Below are 22,161 nucleotides of genomic sequence, written 5' to 3' on the forward strand. Positions count from 1 at the left end.
AGCCTGATGGGAAGTAGGGGCAGGAAGGACGCTCTCTGCAGCTTCAGAGCTGGGTTGGTCTGGCTTCCCAGCCTCCTGTCCCTCCGAGGGGCAACGAGGAGGGTCCTGCACTATCCAGGGGAAGGGACGAAGCCTGGCAGGAGGGAGGAGGGGGCTGACCATGTCAGGGAGGCCGGAGATGTCCAGTCATCATACACAAGGGCCTGTGTGGCAAAGAGCAAGGTGGGTCCACCCAGACAGACACCCCAACGCTGGTGGGACCCAGGAGAGGCCCTTGGTCACTGGTCTCAGGAACAGGGCATCTTCACTCTCTCACCTGTTCCCTCCTGTCGCTGCTGTCGCTGGGCCCCCTGCTGTCTTTCTGAGCAGCTCATGTTTACGCCACCTTTTTCCTGGGAGCCAGATGTGTGTGTGGGGGGGAGGGCGCAGAGCTTAGAAAAGAACAGGCATGATGTCCTTGGTCAGGAGACCTGGCTTCAGTCTGGCTCTTTGTTTTTTAGTTTATTATTATTTTTAATCTTTATTGTTGAGAGTATTACAGTTGCCCCCCCCCCTTGTCCCCCACTTGCTCCCCCTCCACCCGGTTCTCAACCTGCACCAGGCCTTCACCACCCTACTGTCTGTGTCCATAGGTAAGATCTTTGGTTAATCTCTTCCCACCCCCTCTCCCCCTCCCCTCTGAGATTCATCCGTCTATTCCATGCTTCCATGCCTCTGATTCTATTTTATTCGCCAGTTTATTTTGTTCATTAGATTTCTTGTTTATTTTGATTTTTAGGTTCAGTTGTTGATAGATATGTATTTGTTGCCATTTTATTGTTCATATTTTTATGTCTTCTTCTTCCTCTTCTTAAAGAATACCCTTCAATATTTCATGTAATACTGGTTTGGTGGGGATGAACTCCTTTAGTTTTTTCTTGTTTGTGAAGCTCTTTATCTGACCTTCAATTCTAAATGAGAGCTCTGCTGGGTCGAGTAATCTTGGTTATAGGCCCTTGCTATTCATCACTTTGAATATTTCTTGCCACTTCCTTCTGGCCTGCAGAGTTTCCGTTGAGAAATCAGCTGACAGTCGTATGGGTACTCCCTTGTAGGTAATTAATTGCTTTTCTTTTGCTGCTTTTAAGATTTTCTCTTTGTCTTTAGCCCTTGGCATTTTAATTATGATGTGTCTTGATGTGGAGCTCTCTGTGCTTCCTGGACTTGTAAGTCTATTTCTTTCACCAGGTGACTATTTCTTCAAGTAGGTTTTCAATATCTTGCTCTCTCTCATCTCCTTCTGGTACCCCCATAATGCAAATGTTGGTATGCTTGAAGTTGTCCCAGAGGCTCCTTACACTATCTTCATATTTTTGGATTCTTGTTCTTCTAATTGGGTGTTTTTTTGCTTCCTCATATTCCACATCGTTGATTTGATTCTCAGGCTCCTCTACTCTACTGTTGAATCCCTGTAAGTTATTCTTTATTTCAGTTAGTGCTTGCTTCATTGCTGACTGGTTCTTTCTCATGTCTTCGACATTCTCACTAAGATCCTTGAAAGTCCCTGTGTGGGCTGTGTACACAGTCTTGTCGTTGAGCCTTGATTGCTGTTGGTGTCACTGGGAGGAACTGGCGGCTGTGAGGACCATTTGCAGCTACAGTGGGAGAGCTGCTGTGTAGGAAACACCTCTATGAGGCAGGACTTGCTTCAGTGGGGCTTTGGTGCTCACTGAGTCTGCCCCTTGAGTGTGTCGCTCATGGACGTGTAGAGTTGTAACCTGCTATGGTCTGAAGCTGTCCTCGGGGTGCACTGGCTCTAGGGCCTCCAGGGAGGTGCAGTCAGCCACTGCCTGGGGCCGCCCTGCAGGAGCTATTTGTATTGGGCTTGGAGGTGCCCAGAGGAGGCCCAGCTGGGAAGCAAGGCAGGCTCCTGCTAGTGCCGGGTCTTGGACCTTTTACTGATAGGCTTGGGGCGCCCTGACCCAGCTGCAGCTTGTTTAGAGGTTTTAGCAGTCTGAAGCCTGAGCAAGGATAGGCCATTCATATGCAAAAAGGTTGGGTGGGGCTGTAAATTGGGTGGGGCTGCAAATTGGATGGGGCGGGGTCTCAGGGAATCACCAGGGTGGAGCAAACAGAGATGGCTGCCAGTCAGCCCTGAGACCTGGGAGGTCCTAGCACAGGAACAATGACCTCTGGGAGCATCTCTATATGGGAGAAAGCCACCCCCGAGTTCCTGCCCTGATGCCAGACAATCTAGTTCCTCCCTGTTTGTGTCTGGGTTCCCCAGAGCCTCGCCCTGGCTCTGGAGCTCAGAGGAAGCGGGACCTTGTAAGTTCAGCTCATGTGCCAGCCCTTTAAAAGCAACAGCTGTCTCCAGCAGCCTCTGTGTCTCTCAGCCCCCAATCCCTGCTGGTTTTTACAGCCTGTAGTTATGGGGACTTCTTTTCCCAGCTCTGGGAGCCTGGGCTGGGGGGTCTGGTGTGGGGTTTGGACCCCTTGCTCCTCATGGGGGGCCTCTACATAGACGATCTCCCTCCCAATTAGACAAAAGGCGCATGAGGGGGTCAGACCAGCCGGTTCTGAGGCTCCGCCCCTCTGACCAGTCTCAAAGTGCTTTCTCCTTTTCTTCTCTAGTTGTAGAACTTCCGTTCCGCCAGCTCTACGGCGGTTCTGAATGATGGTTGTTCTGTATTTTAGTTGTAGTTTTGATGTGGTTGTGGGAGGCAGTGAGTACAGGCCTTGGTTCTCTTCCCAGCCTGGCCCTTTGAAGTTTCCTGGAGTTGGGGATCCAGAGACCACCCCCTCCCAAAGCCCCCTAGATCCTGAGAATTCAGTGCCCGTTTCTGAACTGTAGCAGGCAGTTGCCACCAGAAGACACTTGACTAATTAGGAGGCTATGAAACCAACAGGTGCCTGGGGACCCAAACAGGACGTTCTCAGTGAGTCTGGGGTCTGTGGCCTCCCGCAGCCCTGAATTTGGTCTTGGAAGAGGCTTTCCGGTGGCCATTAGCACGGCTGGGCCAGGCATCAGTCCTGCTCAGGAACCACGCCCCCGGCAGGCCTGGTGCCCGCCCTCCTGCCCGCGTCCCCGTCTCCCAGCCCTAGAGCCTGGCACTGCTTGGTTCTTGCCCTCGGCTGGTTCCCTCTGAGGGGCAGCCCTGTCCTCATCTCTATGGGCTTAGCCTCAGCCTGTTGCTGGGGCTGCTCCCAGCCCCCTGTGGCGAGAACAGCTGTGTGACTAAGGGCCTGGCAAGGCGCCCACTGCCCACCTCCCACCACTCAGCAGGGCCTCCCAGCCGGCCACCTGCCCCATCCATACGCCCGAAGCGGCCTCTCTGGCCGCAGGTGAGGGAGCAGCAGGAGCTGCTGGCACGGAGCTCCAGGGCTTCGGCAGGGGACGAGGCAGAGAACGCCAGCTCCCACCTTGGCCTGGCCTGACCTCGGGGCCGGTGGCAGAGGATGTCGCGTGAAGGCTGCGGAGTCTTCAGTCTCCTCCACAGTGAAGCTTGCACCTGGGCCAGGCCGGGCCGGCCTCCCCTTCTGCCCTCCCACCCCCGACCCCCTGGGGCCCTTCTAGAAAGTGGAAACCATGACCCAACTGCCCGCCTCACCCAGCAGATGTGACAACAAATGTGCTTGATGCACACGGTGAGCAAGCATCACCTGGGACGTGTCCTCTCCCTCCACCGGGCCCTGTGGCTCTGTGACCCCATCTGACCTCCAGCAGGACAGACAGCAGGACTCGGGGCCCAGGAACCCAGACAGTGGCAGTGGGGTGCACCCGGCTTGCTATCAGTGATGTGGTCACCTCAGGCCAATTCCCTCCAGGACGGGGCTGCCTGGCGTGGAGGGAACCGCAGCCACCAGACTCCACCGCTGTGGCTCCAGATTGCCACATAAATCAATCTGGGCTTTATGACGCTAATACACTCACATCCAGAATTTGGGGTGGCGCCGGGGAAGCAGGGTGATTTAATTTGCTTTGTCCTTAAGCAAAAGGAAACGGAACTGGAGAAGGTAAGTACAGATGTTTTAATTGAGTTGTCAGCAGCGGGGCAGCTCCAGGGAGGCCCGCACCACGGGGCTGGTTGACCTCAGGCTCTCCCTGTTCTGCCCACCTCAGGCCGGGCCTCCTGGAAAGAAGCCACAACGGCAGATGGAGGTGAATGGGAAGCGATGACACACGGGGACAGGATGAGAACAGAAGACGTGGGGCCACAGTGAGAAAGTGGGTCACAGGGTCTCACAGGCTGGGCAAAGTGGGGCTAGTGCTGCCCGTGGACTCCGTGTCCTTTTGCCCCCCCGAGACCACCACGGGCCCCAGGACACCCAGTGTCGCCACTCTGTCCACGATACAAAGCTGGTGCAATGCGGGGGAGGCAGCGGAAGTTCCCTCATGAGGGCTGAGCAAGGCACTGAAATCGAGAGAAAGGGGCAGGGGCCCGAGAGCCCCGCTCAGAGGCAGCTCCTGGCCCAGCTGCCGGGGCTCCGGGACAGGTGGGGGCAGGCCGGGGGCGGGGGCAGCAGGAGGGTCAGAAGGAGCCCAGGCCTGAAGCAGAAGGCACATTGAAATGCAGAGTTCATCAGTCACCTGCTCCGGGAAGGCTGCCCGGAGGTGCATGCATGACAGTGGGGAGGGGGTTACTGGAGAGCTGGCGAGGTGGGTGGGAACCCGGCCCTCCCTCCATGGGAATGGTGGCCTGTGCTCCAACTCACCCCATGGCGCCCAAGGGACATGCAGTGTGTGAGCACTGAGCACCCACAGCCTGGCACCATCAGTGCCGGGGCAGGGGCAGGGCAGGCCTGGCTGCCTACAGGGTGGACCACAGAGGCCACACACTGCTACATGCCGTGGCGTCCCCAAGTCACAGCCATGGTGGTGGGGCTAGCTCCCCGTTACTGGCTCTTACACACTGCCCCCCGCCCTGCAGGAGGCCCCGAGCACCCCAGCAGGGCGGTCAGAGAGCAGAGGACCCTTCCAGGGGTCACAGCTCTGGGCTCTAAATCTGTACGCGCTGCTGCGCCTGTGAGAGGGCTGCTCCGTGTTGTCGTGGCTCAGGAGCCCCGAGCGGGAGCTGGCGCCCACAGCAAGGGCCTCACAGCCCTGGTCTGGGGACCCTGGTGCCCATCAGCACCTCCTGTTCTTGTCATCAGGGTGGGCCAGGCCCTCCCCGAGGAGTCACTGGCAGGCCCAGCGGGGTGGGGGGCTGGGGCCCGGGGCCCGGGGTTCATCCTGAGAAGGCAGCGTCTATGAAGTGGATTTCCCAGACCAGGAGGCGGGAGGGCTGGGAGCAGGGGGCAGGGAGACTAGTATAAATAGTGGCAGTGCCAGCGCTGCATCTCCACGGAGCAGGGAGAGGAGCCCGCCCGTGGTGGGGTGATGGGGCGTGCATAAAGCAGGGGGTGACTCCGGGAGCCGGTCCTGGAGTCTGGGAGAGCCTTGTGCGGCGAGGTGCAGGCTGGGCGGAAGGAAGCCGGGGTGGGGAGATCCCAGCTAGATGTGCAGAGTCCCTCCCAGAGCCTGGCCTCACCCACCCTGTGGAGAGAGACCTGGGAGGCAACTAGACACGGTCTCTGCAGGCGGGGGACGCGGCGGGGCCCCCACCCCTCTCGTCAGCAGACACGCCTGCCGTCAGATCTTGGTCTCACTGAGGATGATGTTGGCGGTGACGAAGAAGAAGCAGGAGAAAGCCCAGAGCAGCACGAAGCCCACCCAGAAGGTGTGGTGGAACGGGGACCTGTGCTTGTTGGCGGCCCGGGGGCCGAGGGCCAGCTGGGTGTCCTTGCGGCAGAGGTACACCAGGAAGGCGGGGATCACGTACTGGATGCCCGTGCCTGCGTAGGCGCCCGTGATGCCCACCAGGGACTCCAGGTCGTGGGTGCAGAAGGCCACCAGCACCGGGGGCACCAGGGTGATGGTGGGGAACACCACGCGGTCCACCACCCAGGGGTACGTGCCGCCCTCGCGGTGGAAGAGCGTCTTCCAGTTGTTGCGCAGGGTCACGGCGATGATGGGGAAGTTGGTGCTGATGGTGAAGACGGGGAAGAGGCCCAGGAAGAAGCGCACGGCGGCCACGCTCACGATGTCGCAGCTCGCGAAGTTGAGGGTGTACATGTCCAGGAGGCTGTCGCCGCGGAAGGAGAAGATGGCGGTGAAGGAGAGGAGGCTGTAGAAGGCCAGGATCAGCACGTAGTCCAGGAAGACGAGGCGCGTGAGGTGGCGCTTGGAGGAGACGGGCGTGAGGAGGGACGGCAGGGAGTGCTGGCACATGAAGGAGTACACGCACACCCCGAACAGGTTCCGGACCCCGGAGAGGTCGGCCAGGGGCGGGTGCCCCTCCCCGTGCCCGCGCCCGATGCGGACCAGGGCCAGCACGATCATGATGGCGAAAGCTGCAAAACCAACAAACGAGAGGGTGTCAGCAGCAGAGAGGCAGCCCGCTCGACAGTGTCTGGTCTGGGGGCGCCCCCAAGGGACTGGAGCCCCAGGAGCAGGAACTGTTCAATGCACGTGACCCTGACAGCCACATTCTGGAGCAGGTCAGCAGTTGCTATGGATCTTATGAATGCACTGGGCGTCCCCTCCCCATGTCCCGTTCACCCCCCACACCAGCAGGTGAAGCCCACGGGGACACCTGCCCTTTCTTGGTAACTGACACAGGCATAAGGGAGCAGTGGGCTGCCAGCTGGCCCCTCAGGGGCTCTGGGCTCCCCCGGGTGGAGGCTGGGGTCTCTGCACTGTCCCCTTCAGGCCACATCACACCCGGCTCCCTTTGCTGGGACTCACAGGAAGCCAGGGTGACCCTCGCTCTGCCTTCCCACAATGACACTGGGAAGTGGAACCGACAGGGACAGCATCCATTACTTTAAATCAGAGCTGCCTGCCACCATCGGGGACAGGAGGGAGGAGGGGGCGAGGGGACAGGCCTATGAAAATTGCCAATAAATAAAATGATTTGTTTCGGACTCTCAGCCCACCCCAGTCCCTGCCGCTCACTCCTGACACCGAGGGCCCACGACTCTCGCCGCCCCAGGGACACCACAAATCTCGCCAGCTCTGGTCAGTCAAGGGGAACGCGCAGCCACTTCCTCTCTAGAGGTCGCAGCCCAGGAGCTGCCTCTGGCTTAACCCTCGAGGGGGCTGGGGGGCCTGTGACAGGACACCCCTTGGGGCCTCCCCGCTCCACAGGATGCCCAGGACCCCGGCAGTCTGCCTCGTTATTTTTGGGGGTGCGTGCAGGGCCAGGATGTGAGGGTGGGCACGGGGGAAGGCCGGAGGGGGTGGAGGTGGAGTTCCCTGTGCCAGGAGTCTGTCCTCGGCCAGAAAGGGTTATAAAGCTGAGCTGAGCAGTCAGGCGGCTGCAGCGGGGAGACCGGGGAGACCGGGGGCCTGGCTGCCTGGTGATTAGCTATTCAAGAGGCTGCAGCTGACGCTGTCGCCACAGGCAGGGCACTGGGGTCAGAGCAAAGGGGACAGCCGCTGTAAGGCGAGTTCAGATCCTGCTGTGCCTCTTCCATCTCGGGGTGTCCCCTCGTGACCTGGTGCTCCTCCCGGCCTGGGCCAAGGTCAGCCCCGACTCGGAAAGAGGCCAGTGCAGAACCCTCTTGGTTCTTGCTGGCCGTGACCTCAGACCCTGGAGCGGTGAGCACGTGGGAGGCAGAAGCGGCTGTCGGATGTGAGTGTCTCTCAATCACGGCTCTCCGGCCGGGATGCTGGCTTGTGCTTCTCGGCCCTAAATCTCCAAGAGGTTGTAAGAAACTCGGGCAGAAACTGGCTTGTGGGCTGCCTGGGCTCTGCTTCTTGCAGATAAACCAGTTTATGAAGCAGGTTTCTGAAGATCTTCAGAGATGGCTGGTCTCGCTGTATGAATAACTCACAAAAAGGGACCATTGGGTTTCTGCTGAACCTGATCCCCTCGTAGCCCATGCTGAGTGAGCCCTGTGGCTTCTGGAGGACTCCGGCTCCATCCTCCTCCTCATCCTCCTCCTCCTCATCACCCGGAAGCAGAGAAGGATGTTGCCATGATGAAGCTGCAGGCCGGAGATGCTGCTCTGCGGCTACATTATTTATCCCGAAGGACTCCGAGCAGAGCCTCCCCTCCGAGTGTCGGGAGGAGGCTGCTGATAAAGGGCAGGCGTTGGCGTCTCTGAGGCAATCAAGTCTTAAGTAGGGAATCAAGAGTTCGGGCCTCTTCATCCTTCAACTCTCCGCATCGTGGCCCGCGGCGCCGGGGAGGGGAGGGTCTCCATTTTTCATCCCCGGCTGTCACAGCCTGCTCCGTCTGTCATCGCCGGGAGACGGGCCGAGGGGCCTCTGGCCGCCGGCCGACTAATCTTCCTGAGATTGGAAACTAAAACCCGGCACTGTCACCTCTCCTGAAGGCTGTCAGCCGACTCCTCTTGTTATGAATGGTCTCCCCACAATTCTGTGTCGAAGCCCTGACCCCCCGGGTGACTGTACCTGCAGATGGGCCTAGAAGGAGGAAAGGAAGGTGGAATGAGGCCAGAGGGGTGGCCCTGATCTGACAGGACCAGTGCTACGAGAGAAGGAAGAGACGCCAGCTGCTCTCTCCCTGCACAGAGGCCACATGAGGACACAGCGAGAAGGTGGTCGTCGTCGACAAGTCAGAAAAAGAGGCCTCCCCAGACACCAACCCTGCCAGCACCTTGATCTTAGGCTCCCAGCTTCCAGAACTGAGAAAACACACTTCTGTTGTTGAAGCCGCCAGCTTGTGGTGGGGTGTTATGGCGGCCTGAGCTAAGACGGCTCTTAAGCAGCTGCTGGATCAGAGAGAATGCCAGTGGGGGAGGGGGGGGCGGCTTGATGCGGCCCCTGGAATCCCCTGAGCTGAATGTCAATTCCCAGGCCCTGGGCCTGCTGTGGGCCACACTGGCTCTGCAGACGTACGTGGCTGCCGGACTGTCCGAGGCTGCAGCTGCCCGGGCCCATGTGCAGCCCAGCGCTGCAGAGGCACCCCTGTACCCACTGTTGGTCAGATGCCTCACCCCATCAGCTACTGGGGCCTTATCTTCCCTTCCCTTGCCCCTGTCCTGACAGCTGGCCCGTCAACTTCCTGGGCAGAGAAGGAGTCCTCCTCCCATCAGCGCACATCTCAGCCAGTCTCAGCCACTCGCAGAGCAGAGCCGCCGACAACCAGGGCTGCTGGGGGGTGGAGGGGGGGAATGCCAGGCAGAGCTCCGAGGCTGGTCCTGCTGCTGAGGAAAAGGCTCACTTGTGGCACGACGCTGACTCTTCACCAAACTTTAATTACGTGTCTACTCTACCCCAAGAGCCTTAAGACAGAAACTCCGGGTTCCTCTCCTTTAAACTGACCTCTGCGTTTGCAGAGAGAACTTTTCAAAAACCAAGAATAAAATTAAGACCAAAATGAAATATACACATAAAGGTTTTCCTGGATCCCCTCCACGGGCTGTGTGACCAGAGAAGCTGGATGCTCCAGGGCCCAGAAGAGCCCTGGACGGTGGCCCAGAGGGAGGGCGGGCCCAGAGGGAGGCCTGGTGGCCTGCTCAGAGGGGCTGGTGGGTATCCTCACTTTGGAAGGGGGTCCTTCCCTGCCCTCTGAGGAGCACGCGCGGAGGGAGAGGCTGTGAAGGAATCCGTGCACCACGCTGGCGTGCGGAACCAACAGGATGTGAACAGATGGCCCCGACAGAGACCCTGGCGGCTGGTGGTGACAGATCAGAGCAGTCCCAGCAGGAGACACTCCGCTGAGATCGTCAGGGATCTGCAGGGGGGTCAGCACGCGGCCACAGATCATTCTGGGGACAGGTGAAACCAGGGCCCTATGTTCCCTCCTGGGTGAAGGTCCCCAGGAGGAGACCTTCTGCCACTTGGGCCACCAAGTCACAGCCCCCCCCTCGGACTAGAGGACAAATATGGGGCACCTGCCAGGACGGGTGGGAGGGCAGGGCCGAGGAACTTCCCAAGGCAGCTCAGGTTGATCCGCGGACGCCTGACCCACTTTGAGAGGAGGAGACGGAGGAGAGGAGGAGACAGCAGCGTGCGCGGTGGCTGCTCTGAATACACAATCAGAGGGAAGGCAGCCCTGTGGGTCCCAGCAGCCCAGACCCAGACCGAGGAGGGCAGCCGCGCTGCAGAGCAGTGCTTATTAGAAAGAATCAGTGTTTTAATAACGCCAAATGGGGCGCCCTGAGCAGAGCCAGCTGTCCGCGTCCCCAGCTGGGAGGCGTCTGCTGGCGTCTCTGGGGGAAGCTGGTAATGGGAGTGAAGGAGTGACACTCTCAGCCAGTGTCCCAGGCGGGAAAGGTCTACACCAAGCATGACAAACTCAAAGGCTAACACGGGCCACATAAACGAGGCATGCTGCCTGTGGGCCGCGAGTCTGACACGCTTGGTCTACACTCATCATTTGAGTGGCTTGGGGTGTGGGCTCTAAAGCCACAGCCGCTGGGCCTGGGGGCACGAAGGACAGCACTTTGGGCTGCGTCTCTCTGAGTGACCCTGGTCTGCTGGCCACTGACAGGGAGAGCGGGAGGAGCTACAGAGGAAGCCTCCGCATCTCTGTGTGGGGGCTGCTTCTCCTTTCTCTGGGGCTCAGGCCTCCTCCAGGGCAGTGGGGTGGCCCCGGGGACCAGCGCTGGCCTGTTCAGGAAGCGCACACGGGGAGGAGGTGCAGAGGGAGTGGCGGGCCGGAGCCCATACTGTGTGCTCGGGAGCCTGTGGCTGACCGGAAGCAGCTGCCGGGGGTGAGTGACCGTATGGCCACCGGAGACCCTCCTTGCACGGGTGAATTCAGAGGCATTTGCAGCCTGGGTCTGCCAGACTGACCAGCCTGGTCTCCCCAGGACTTGTTTGGGGAGCAAAAGAAATGCAACACTGGTACCTGTCCTACGTGTTCTGACATTTTCGCCGACAAGTGCTATTCGAAAAGGCCATCCAACCCTCTCAGTCCCACTGGGGCAGCCAAAGGGGCTTCTGGCTAACGGCTAAGGGAGGGCGGAGGGTGCAGAGAGAGCAGGGCTGGCCCTGAGCTCCGGGGGCCTGCTCGGGGCGGGCTCCTGCAGTCCCCTGCCTGGGGTTTCAACAGATGGCAGAACAAATTTCTAATTAAGCACAAGAAAGCTTCCGGCTCAGTACATCTATGATTTTCCAGTTCCTTTGCTGCTCATTTTCCCCTTTTGTTTCTCTAGAACCCAAGCCAGCTTATTGCCACCCTGAGCGCCTCACTCGCGGTCAGACGCCTGGGCCCTGAGACGGGAGAGGGAAGAGGGGCGTGTGCCGGAGGGTCACGGGGCCACGGCACGCAGCTGCTTTTCAAAGGCAACGTGAAAAGCAAGTTCATTATAACTGACAACTTGGTGCCGACCTGAGGAGAGACAAGGCTTTGGTGCTCACTGCCTTTGAGGAGTTCTAGAAACCTCACCTGGGGTGCACCTGGGCTAGAGGAGACGCCCTTCACAGCCCCCCCTTCCAACGGCCTGCAGACCCCCAGGGGGCAGCCAGCCCCTCCCACAGCGCGACGGCCTGCCCAGGGTGCTTGGTGTCCCCGATCCCCCCTGATGCTGCGCTGCTGTCTCCCACAGCTCCCCAGAAGTGCCCCAGGGGCTACGGTGCCCGCTGGGGATGGGCCCCTTGGCTGGGCTGCATTTTAGACTTGACTGGGCGACCTTCTCTTACGTGAGAGGTTTACTTCCAAGCCCAGAGGTCTGTCTCGGAGAAAACTGCCGGTGCCGTCACCCAGAGCCTCTGGAGGACAGGCTGCTGGCTATCTCTCGGATCAAGGGGAGAAAAGAGGCAAATGACTTGCAGAGAGGACGCTGCCCAGACAATGTCACCTCCTAAACATGATGTGGGTGACCTTCACGAGCTGGGCTCCGCCTCAACCCTCTCAAGGCCACTGCCACCGGCCGTGCTGCGCTTCAGGGGCTGCCTCCCTGGGAGGGCCGGGGCCTCCAGGGTGTGGGGACCCCCATGATTCCCACTGTGTCCCTGCGCCAACAAGCAGCCACCCTGCTGCTCTGGGGGAGGGGCCCTGGTTGGGAGAAAGAGGGGCGGAATGGGTCACCCGGGCTGGGTGGCCTGAGCCCTGGCAAAGAGCAGTGGGTTGTCTAAAGCAACCCAGCTGCCGACTCTGCTCTGTGAGGGACACCAACAGCTGGGGGGGGGGGGGGGGGTCAGGGTGTTTCCACTCCCTTGGAGGCCCCCGGGCCTGCCTCTCCTCTGCAGGGGGGGGCTGTGCTGACCCGAATCTGGGGGAGCCTCGGGTCCAGGCAGCCTCCTCCCCCACCCTCTTACAATCTTCTCTCTTCTAATGAGCGTATTGCTCATCAGAGGACTCTGTTACACTGAACAGGCACTGGGGTGCCGCAGAGGCCATTAACGGTCATTATCCGCGCCATCCCCTCGTGGGTGGCACGGGAATCCATCATGCCAGCTAACGCACGGCGTCCCCCCCGCCCCCGCCCCCACGCTCCTGCCGCCTCATGAGAGGGAGGGGGCCGGGCACCGGCGGCGTTTAACTAGCCCCTTCCCATCGCCAAGGCAGCACGTCAGGGACAGCCAATCCCGAGCCAAGGGGCCAGGTTTTCAGGACTTTGGGCCAGGCTGCTGGGACAGCAGATTAAGCCAGCGAGGCCAGGAGGGAGAAGGTTTTTCCTCAAACGCTGCTTTCCTGAGAAAACTCCTTCTGAAGGTCACTAGGGTTCGCAGACACGGCCACTGATCCCGGACTTTTGGTCACAATCCCTCCTGCACCCAGGGAGGCTCCATGCCCACACCGTGCCCCTGGACCTGGCGCGACCCTCATGTTCTAAGCAACGCGTGCTCATTTCCCCAGGTGGTTGCGTTCATTTCACCCAGGACTTTGGGGCTCGTGAGTGAAACGTGAACACAGCACCCTGCAGGTGAGGACAGCTCAGACCCATGCACGGGGCAGACAGGAATCGCGCCCCACCCAGATGTCACCCAGGTGTCCTCCTGTCCCTCATCTTGATGGAGGCTGACGGACAGGCTCATCCAGTTACAGAGGCCCCAAAGCTTACCCTCCAGACCACTCAGCCCGCGCCCATTCCCTTGCAAGGAAGGACCAAGAGTGGGAAGAAGTTACAGGCTGGGGGGTCTGGCTCAAGCCAAGGCAGAACTCCCAGCACTAAGGACCCCACTGAGCAGCTCTGAGCACGTGGGAGCCTTCCCATCGGCAGCTCCCGTCCCCATGGCCTGCAGGGTGCGGCTGGCCTGGAGCACGGCCACGTCCCTTCCAGCTGAAGATGCTAGGACTCCCGTGAGGAGGAAGTCCCCTTACGCTGGGGTCTGTCATCCCAGTGGGGACCAGGGGACTGCAGGTGCCAGAATTGCTGGAAATCATTTGGATCAGAAACTGTCTGAGCTCGTCATGACCTAGTGCTGAGCGCCGGCTGCAATGCGGAGCGATGAGGGGCGGACGCCTGGGAGAGGGAGTGGGGGACGGGGGTCAGAGGGAGTCTGGGACAATCCTCTTTCACAGGAAGGGGGAGTCCCCACCAGAACAGCAACAGTGGGTTTTGCTTTTAGATCAAAACAAGCCTGCAGCATCAACTCATGAACCAGAAGGTCATGGGTTCGATTCCCGGTCAAAGCACATGCCCAGGTTGTGGGCTCGATCCCCAGTGTGGGGTGTGCAGGCAGCCAATCAATGATTCTCTCTCATCATTAATGTTTCTCTCTCTCTCTCCCTTTCCCTTCCTCTCTGAAATCATTAAGAATATATATTAAAACAAAACAAAAAAACAAGCGTGCAACTGGTCCCAGAGCACATGCCAGCTGAGGGGGCAGCAGGGAGCCCACACCCTCCTGTCCTGGGTCCAGGTGGTCAGCAGCCCGGGCCGCCAGGGTGGCTGGCAGGATGGAGTGGGGGAATGGATGAGCACCCCACCACACACCTGATTTAAGGGGAGACCCCTCACCCAGAAAAGCAGTGCTCCTGCTCAGAGGGGAGCCAGGCAGTCAGAGGGCACTGTGGGTGAGGGGTCTTCACACCCTGGTGGCTGGGGATGCGATTTGGGGCGCCACACCCGCTGGTTGATGGCACAGCTCTCATGCCCGAAGGGAGCAGGGCCCTGACCCAGGCCTTCAGGGGTCCAGCCTCCAGTCCAGGTCAGTGGGGAGGGACCGGCGCGGGCGTGTCAAAGAGGCTGGTCCCAGACTCCGCAGTCCCAGGCCTGGCTCCAGCTCCATCCACACTACCTGATCGTGAAGTGACGTAACTTTTTGGGACTGAATTTCCCCACCAGTAGAAAGGCAGGCGGAGCTCGGCCCCTCCTTGCCCCCGGGGAAGGGGAGCCCACAGAACCTGCACCATGTTCCTGGCTGTCTCAGAGGGCGAAGGAAGGGCCGAGGGGAGAAGGGAGAGATGGAGCTGTTCTCAGACTCACCGACCCATCGCATCAGGGAGGTCAGGATCTGCAGGTACTTGGTCTTCTGGACGTCAAAGAAGGTGAAGGGTCCCAGGAGGAGAGTGAAGACAGCCTGGGTGACAAACACAGGAGTGAGGGGGACACAGGGGCCGGGCCGCACCGGGCACACCGTGTGTGTGTGAGTGTGTATGTGTGTGTGAGTGTGTATGTGTGTGTGTGTGTGTGTGTGAGTGTGTGCGTGTGTGTGTGTGGCACACACCGTTCACGCAGCCGCTGCCCCAGGCCGGGCCAGTCCTGACCCAGGTGCACCTGGACTGCAGAGGCTCCCCGGGGTCAGATGGCATCCGTGTGGGTTTCCCGTGTCATGCGCACAGGAGCCAGAGCCCCGCTTCTCTGCCCGTCCTCACACTCACTGTCCTGAGGCTTCTGGAAAGGGGTTTCCAGGCAAGTCCCAGGCGACACCCTGGGGACGTCACCCATTCACTTATCTTCAGCAAACAAAGACGAGGGAGGCACGGCCTGGCACTGAGTGGGCACGAGCGTGGATTAGGTCTGAGGCGGCAGGAAGAGGAGGGTGGGAAGTGGCACCAGCCACGCCTCGGGCACTCAAGGCTTCCTGGGAGGAGGGGGCAGGGTCCTGACAACACAGTGGAGGGGAGGGGGCGCCATCCTGAAGGGCTCAGAGGAAAGGCTCAATCAGGATGTCGTTAACCAGCGATGTTTTGTGTTTTTTTTTTAAAAAATTATTATTGATTTCAGAGAGAGGAAGGGAGAGGGAGAGAGAGAATCACAAATCAGCTGCCTCCTGCACACCCGCTACTGGGGATGGAGCCCGTAACGGGGCATGTGCCCTGACTGGGAATCGAACCGTGACCTCCTGGTTCATAGGTCGATGCTCAACCACTGAGCCACGCCGGCCAGGCAACCAGCAATGTTTTTACCTGACAGAGAAGGGGAAGCAGGGAGAACAGCCCCTGGCTTCCAGGGCAAGTCCTCGGAGAAGGACCCCAGCCCCAGAAGAGCCGGGCCGCACCCGGGAGGGGGCGTAGAGAGTCTGGGAGTGGGGAGCCGGACCGAGAAGGGGGCACTGCGGGCTCTCTCGGTTCTATCTCTTGGGAGAACAGGGGAGAGCGAATGTTTACTTTAAGAAAATGAAGAAATCCAAAGCCTGTCTTAACAGGGAAATGTGAATCCTCTTTGCAAAAGAAAATGGGGTAAAGGCGGCACCTCGGAGCCTGGGGGCTGGGAGGGGGAGGGCAGGATTTCCACGCCAAATTGGGTGCTCAGGGAGAGAGGAATTAAACGCCGCTGGTTGGCGTTGCGCTGATGGCACCATTTCCAATCTGCCACTCGGAAGCGGCGGCGGCATCAGACCTTATTAACATTTACACGGTGCCATTTTACCACGTTAATGCTAATGACACTCGCCAGAGAGATGCAGCCAGCCGGCTCCCAAGGCGAGTGTGGGGAGCGGGGCCCACCCTGGGGAGCCGGCCCGGTCCTGTGACCTGGGTGAACATATCGCAGCTGCGGGGGTCTGCCCTGTGCCAGGCAGGCGGGACCCCACAGAAGCGTGGCTGAGCCCGCCCCTCCACCACCCCCGTGGCACGGAGAGCAGGATGTGGAACAAGCTGTGACCTCTTATCCAAGCCCATCATCACTGTGCGAATGAATGACAGGAAGGACTAAAGTGGCGGCTTGAGAAGGCTCTAATTAGCGGGGGTCGAGGGGCCTGGCCGTGGTCCACGGGGCTGGGAGGCTTCTGGCAAGAGCTTTCCGCTCCGCTGGGGCCCAGCACCAGATCTGCTTCTGTTCGGAAGGGGGGGCGGGGGGGGACAGAAGCGTCTCATCAGGCCAGGGAGGGGGCTGGGGGCCAGGAAGGGGCGGGACCACCCCCCCGCTTCGCGAGCAAGTTGGTGAGCAGCACCGTCAGCGAGTCATTTAGGAAAATGACTGCTTCAGGGAGACCGTCCACCGATGAGCTTCCCTTCTGAGGGACGGGAGGGGTTGTCATGTGAAGACACATATGAAGCCACTGGGCACAAGAGTCCCCCAGTGACCGTGGCCTGACCTGGACGCCTATTGTGCCCAGGGCAAGGTGGTCGGCGTTTCGCCTCTGACCTGTGATGTCTCCCACTGAAACGGGCGCTCCAGCTGTGGGTGCTGGGGGTTTCCTGGGGGTGGCCTATGCGGGAGGTCAGCTGTCATCTCTGAAGGCTCAGGACTGGGCTTTAGAAAGCCCCGCTATGTAAACATGGGGGGGCGGGGAGCGGTAGGAGCAGAGCCAGCCCCAGGCAGGGGATTCTGCCTCTGCAGGCTGCACAGGCCCTTCCTCCAGGAGGCCACCTCCTGCCGAACCCACCTTCATCCTCCTCCCAGCAGAGGTTTATCCAGACCCTACCACCCAGGAGGCCCATTCTTATAAGCCTGTCGGACGGGATCCAGCCCATGAGAGCATCCTCTAGTCCAGTGGTTCTCAACCTTCCTAATGCCGCGACCCTTTAATACAGTTCCTCATGTTGTGGTGACCCCCAACCATAAAATTATTTTCGTTGCTACTTCATAACTGTAATTTTGCTACTGTTATGAATCGTCATGTAAATATCTGATATGCAGGATGTATTTTCATTGTTACAAATTGAACATAATTAAAGCATAGTGATTAATCACAAAAACAATATGTAATTATATGTTTTCCGATGGTCTTAGGCGACCCCTGTGAAAGGGTCGTTCGACCCCCAAAGGGGTCGCGACCCACAGGTTGAGAACTGCTGCTCTAGTTACAGAGACCACACGTAGGGAAACATCTCGAGGAGGCAGAGTAAGAGCTGCCTGTGAGGTGCCTGTGCAGTGACAGGAGGAGAGTTGAGAGGCCCAAAGACGAGAGCCCGCCCCTGCCCACGCCGGGCACTCCGTGTCCAGTTCTAGCCTCCGAGTGGGAACAGGTGGTGAAGGGCTCTTCTGGGAGCCCCGTTTGCTCAGCAGCTGCGACATCTATGGCTGGGCGGCAGCTGGGATGTGGTTTCTTTTTCTTTTAATGCTCAGGACCACAGACTGACTGTGCCGCGGAGGAGGGTGGGTGCAGGGCCACTCAGAGGAAGTGCACCCCAGACCGCCCGCCGCACAGCAGCCCCTGCACGCGGCCGCTGGCTCCCACACCAGAGTGCGCCCAGGCCCAGACGCACGGCACAAGGGGGGCTCATCGCGGAACAGGTGTCTTCTGCAAATGAGCCAGAGCCATTGGGCAACGGCAGGGCTGCATCCGACTGGGGAAGGACGGAGGATCCAGAGCAGCAGCGCGGGGCTGCCAGGTCTTCAGGAAGAAAGGGGGCGGGGCACAGGGGACAGAAGGGCCCCAGTGTCCGATGGTCCAGCACGGACAGAGCTCATCTCTGAACGCAGTACAGCCACATGCGGCCCCTTCTGTTGTCCCTTCCCTTTTTAAAAAAGAAGAAATAAAAAGCCAGCACCCAGCTAGGGAATGGGAGCCACACTCGGTGCTCCCTAAGAGGTGGATCTGTAAGTCAGGGGCTCTCAGCTCAGACCTGCTGAGCCGGAGCTGCGTCCCCCACCTGCCTCCCTCCGACTCGAGTGTTACCCCTACAGCCCACCGCACTGCGGGGGAAGGCTCCAGCGCCACTCAGGCCTGTTGCACACCCAGAGCCCAGGACAGGCACGCACTGTGTCTTTGCTTAACTGCACAAAAGGGGAAAGTGGGGGGGTGCGTGTCAACATCAGCACAAAAGCAGCTCAATGCCTCTCTCCCCATCCCCAAATTCCTCTGCACGTTTCCCTGGTCAGAGAAACAAAACGGAAACTTAAACTAGGAGCCAATCCCCAACTGAACCCCAGCGAACAGACTGCACACCCTCGGGGCCCCGCCTTCCGCCTGCGGATCCATCGCATCAGCCTCGGCCCCGTCTCCCCAGCTGCTCCTGCTGACCACCCCGCCGCGTCCAAGCTGTCCCGGGATAGAGTCGCTGCCCAGGGCTGCAGGTCCCCTTGTACGCAGTCCATGTCTCTCCCCTCAAGGGGGGGAGGCGATAGAGAGCGCGCTGTTCTTGGAGGAAAGGGAAGATAGAAGAGAAGGAAGTGCTACAGTGACGGCCACCACACAGGACAAATGCCCTAAGCACGGTAACCAATTACCTTCTGCAACTAGTAACCGTGAGGGAATGTTCTAGAAGACAGGACAGTCAGCGGGGGTTATTCCTCCCAGCCCGTCCCCTGACCCAGACGTGAGCCAAGGGCAGCATCCTTGGGGACGAACGCCAACGGTCGTGAGGCCAGCAGTGGCCATGAGGTGCGAAGGCACTGCTTTGGGCCGGCCCAGCCCCCGAGGGGCCTGGGGGGGATAGACCCCCTCCAGGGCATACTCACCGCCTGTGGGCAGGCAGGGAGGTGCCCTGAAGAGGGACTGGGCAGGGGGCCTGAAGCCCATTGTCCCTCCCGGGTCCTCGCTGCCTCGGAACTCGCCTCCCTCTTTTGGATGAAGCCCCAGACGTTGTCACTCTCGTTGGGAAAATAAAAACTCCCAAACCAAAATGTTCAGAGCCACTCGAGCAATAAAAATAGAATCTTTGAACACTGAGGCTGGCCCTGGTCGGGTTGGCTCAGTGGATTGAGCATCGACCTGCGGACTGAAGGGTCCCGGGTTCGATTCCGGTCAGGGGCACATGACCGGGCTGTGGGCTCGGTCCCCAGTGGGGGGTGTGCAGGAGGCAGCCGATCAATGATTCTCTCTCATTGATGTTTCTATCTCTTTTCCTCTTTCTTCCTCTCTGAAATCAATAAAAATATATTAAAAATAAATAAAACTGAAGCTGACTTGCTCGATGGCCAGTTTTATTTCCCTGTGAAAATAAAGGGTTTGTTTGTGGCTCCCATGTCGTGAGATGGAGCCTCCAGGAGCCAAGAATTCAGGCCTTGGCTTCCCCTTCACCCCTCCTGCCAGTCCCCGGAGTTTCAGCATAAAAGGCCAGCGGGTCACTGAGCACCTTCCTGCTCTCTGTTAACAGGGCGAGGAAGCAACAAGTCTTAGAAGGTTGCATGGCGAGGGCTGACCTGCGGGGCTGGCTGCTCACTCCGGACACACGGCGAGGCAGGCTGGGGGTTGGGGCTCGCTGGGGCGCAGAGGGCAGCGTGCCGATGGCACAGCTGCGTGGTCTGGACGCCCCTGGAGGTTACTCTAAGTGGTAAAGGAAACTGATGCCCAGACTACAGGGCTGTCCTTGTGGGGAGCTGGGGGTTAAGAGCTAATTGGGGTTAATGGCAACGCAGCGGGAGCCCCTCCCTCCTCGGGAACTGAACTTTCCACGCGTCCTTGAAGTGCAGTGAAGACATGTTCAAGGATTCTATTTTTATTGCTCGAGTGGCTCTGAACATTTTGGTTTGGGAGTTTTTATTTTCCCAACGAGAGTGACAACGTCTGGGGCTTCATCCAAAAGAGGGAGGCGAGTTCCGAGGCAGCGAGGACCCGGGGGGGACAACGGGCTTCAGGCCCCCTGCCCAGTCCCTCTTCAGGGCGCCTCCCTGCCTGCCCACAGGCGGTGGGTATGCCCTGGAGGGGGTCTATCCCCCCCGGCCCCTCGGGGGCTGGGCTGGCCCAAAGGCGTCCGCCTGGCACTGCTGCGGTCCCCCTGGCCTTCTTATTGGACAAGACTGTGGGCCTGTGTTGTCTCTTTTGCAGCTGAAAGGCCAGATGGTACTGGATGGTGGGCAGAATTCCAAGGATTTGATGCCCAAGCTGCAACCTTTGTGGTTTGGGTGGAAAAGATAAATATTGTGGAAAACCCACACAGTCACTCACTCAATGACTGTCAGCCACCGGGGTTTATAAAGGACAGCTTGGCTCCTCATCGCGTGAGAGAGCACACCCCGTGTCCAGGGGAAAAGACAGGCTGGACTTGGACGAGGTGGGCTTCAGGACATGACAAGGCGCTGGGAGGGGCCGAGGTGCGTGTGCCTGAGGCTGTGGGAAGGGGCGTGAAACAGGTGGGAGGCGGGAGGCTGGGGCCTGTGCCTGGAGAACCAGATCTGACACCTGCTCTAACACCTCACTGCTCACCTTGCAGGCACCAAAGAGATGTCAGAGAGACAGATGGGTGGTGAGCCCCCTCCACCTCCTGTCCCAAAGGCAGGGTGTCCCTACGGCCCTGCTGAGGGTGGGTGGCTCCTGTCCTGCAGTGTGGAGCAGAGGGTGACCCGGGCCTCCAGGAAAGGAGGGGCCGGCGAGACATGGAGCTTTTCTGGCTGGAGTGGTGGCCGCCAGCTGTGGTGAGCCCTGGGCTTGAGCAGGTCGAGGGCTGACGGAAGAACCTGCCCACAGACCCAGCGGTGGCAGGCCACCCGAGGGCGGACATTCCTGGAGCGAGTCGCTGTGAGGCCCCAGGCTGGCTCCAGACACAAAGGTGGGTAAGGAGAGCCCTGCCCGTGGAGCTCACAGTGAGGCAGAGCAGCAGAACACGCACACAAGTCCCATGAACAGGTCCCAGGAAGGCCACGGCGGGAGGGGACAGGCGTGTGCTGCAGGAGTCTCGGGCAGGGATCCGAGCTCCGTCTGCAGGAAGCAAGGCACGTGAAGGGCGTTTCGGAGGACCCTGGCCAGTCAGGTGGGGCAGTGGTGAGAGAAAGTCCCAGAAGGAGACTGGAGCAGACTGTGCCACGTGAATTCAGACACCGCCTTGTACAGAGGCGCCTCTGAAGGGGTTTGAGCAGGGACACGACAGTTGGATGCACTGGAGTCACTAGGGCTGAAAGAATGAAATACCATGACCTCGGGGCCATCCTTATGCTGGGAGGGGCCAGGGCGGACGCCAGGGAGCAGGGCTGTGGACGCACACAGTGCGTCCCCTGCGTGGGGGTCCTCTCTGCTGAGGGGAGGGGGTTTGAAACGACTTTCGCCCTTTGAGCCACAGGTCTGGGAGGCAGGGAGAGAACTGCCTGTCCACCCAGCTGGGCTGCGGTGGTAAATGCGTGGCTACGCCCTCAGGTCCCTGCAGCGAGCCCCGGGGGACCGGTGCGAGGAAGGTGACGTGTTCAGGGCAGGCGGCGATAAGCCCGCTGTGGCCAAAGGAAACGGGTCTATAGGGGAGGCAGGGCTTTCCCCGCGGGGAGTTTGGAAGCTCAGAGAGAGCAGCGACCTCGCTCCTCTCCGTGGGCCGAGTGAGCAGATGCAAAGATGAAAACTCCCGGGACCGAGGCTCAGTTTACTGGCTCTCACTTTTAGCCACTGAAACCTTTGGTGGAGAATGAAACCATTTATGCGGAATGCCACCAAGGGAGAGCATGGGCACACGGTTCCCCCGAGGGCTGTTCCTGGAGGGCTGGCCTGGGGGAGGCGGGTGGCTGCTCTGCACAGAGAAAGCTGGAGGAACTCACCTGCCTGGCCACACGACTCAGGGCTGGGAACGGCCGTCGGGGAGGGGGGCCAGCTGGTCCTGACAGGTCCTTAGAACACCAGGACTTGGGAACAGGTAGGTCGGGGAGTGCTCTGTACCCCATGGACGGGGTCATGAGTGACGGGGCGGGGGCGCTGTGGGGAGCCTCTGGGCCATCAATCTTGCTCCTCAGTCCCCTTGGAAAAAAGCTCCCCCACCCCCGGCCCTCGCCACCACCTGCCTGCCAGAAACCCGCTGCTCAGACACCCTTGGTGATGAGCGGTGCGAGCCCCATGAGCCTCAGCCTGCAGGGCTGTCTGTCTGCATCTCTAGTTTCCCGTAGGAATCTGATTGCTTGCGGTGCCTGTGAGGAGGCAGAGCCATCGCTCTCTGTCACCTCCACTGCCTGGTGCTCGAGCCGCTCGAGGAG

At 59.8% G+C, this 22,161-nt stretch overlaps 1 protein-coding gene across 4 annotated transcripts in view; it reads right to left on the bottom strand.

The window, feature by feature from the left end:
* Positions 1-3,990: 3,990 nt before the first annotated feature.
* The window catches only part of TMEM104 (transmembrane protein 104), a 41,048-nt gene continuing 22,877 nt past the window's right edge, over positions 3,991-22,161 (bottom strand). For 2 of the 4 annotated variants that reach the window (XM_006107551.3, XM_006107550.3), the window contains exons 9-10: positions 14,371-14,464; positions 3,991-6,372 (exon numbers count right to left, since the gene is read on the bottom strand). In XM_006107551.3, coding sequence (XP_006107613.1) covers positions 5,612-6,372; positions 14,371-14,464 — 855 coding nt within the window. In that variant the 3' untranslated portion in view covers positions 3,991-5,611. The remainder of the gene's footprint in view (positions 6,373-14,370; positions 14,465-22,161) is intronic. The other 2 variants (XM_014449557.2, XM_014449555.2) reach the window with 1 other exon arrangement.

This window comes from Myotis lucifugus, unplaced genomic scaffold, assembly GCF_000147115.1.
Source record: "Myotis lucifugus unplaced genomic scaffold, Myoluc2.0 scaffold_1255, whole genome shotgun sequence".
Classification (NCBI taxonomy): Eukaryota; Metazoa; Chordata; class Mammalia; order Chiroptera; family Vespertilionidae; genus Myotis; species Myotis lucifugus.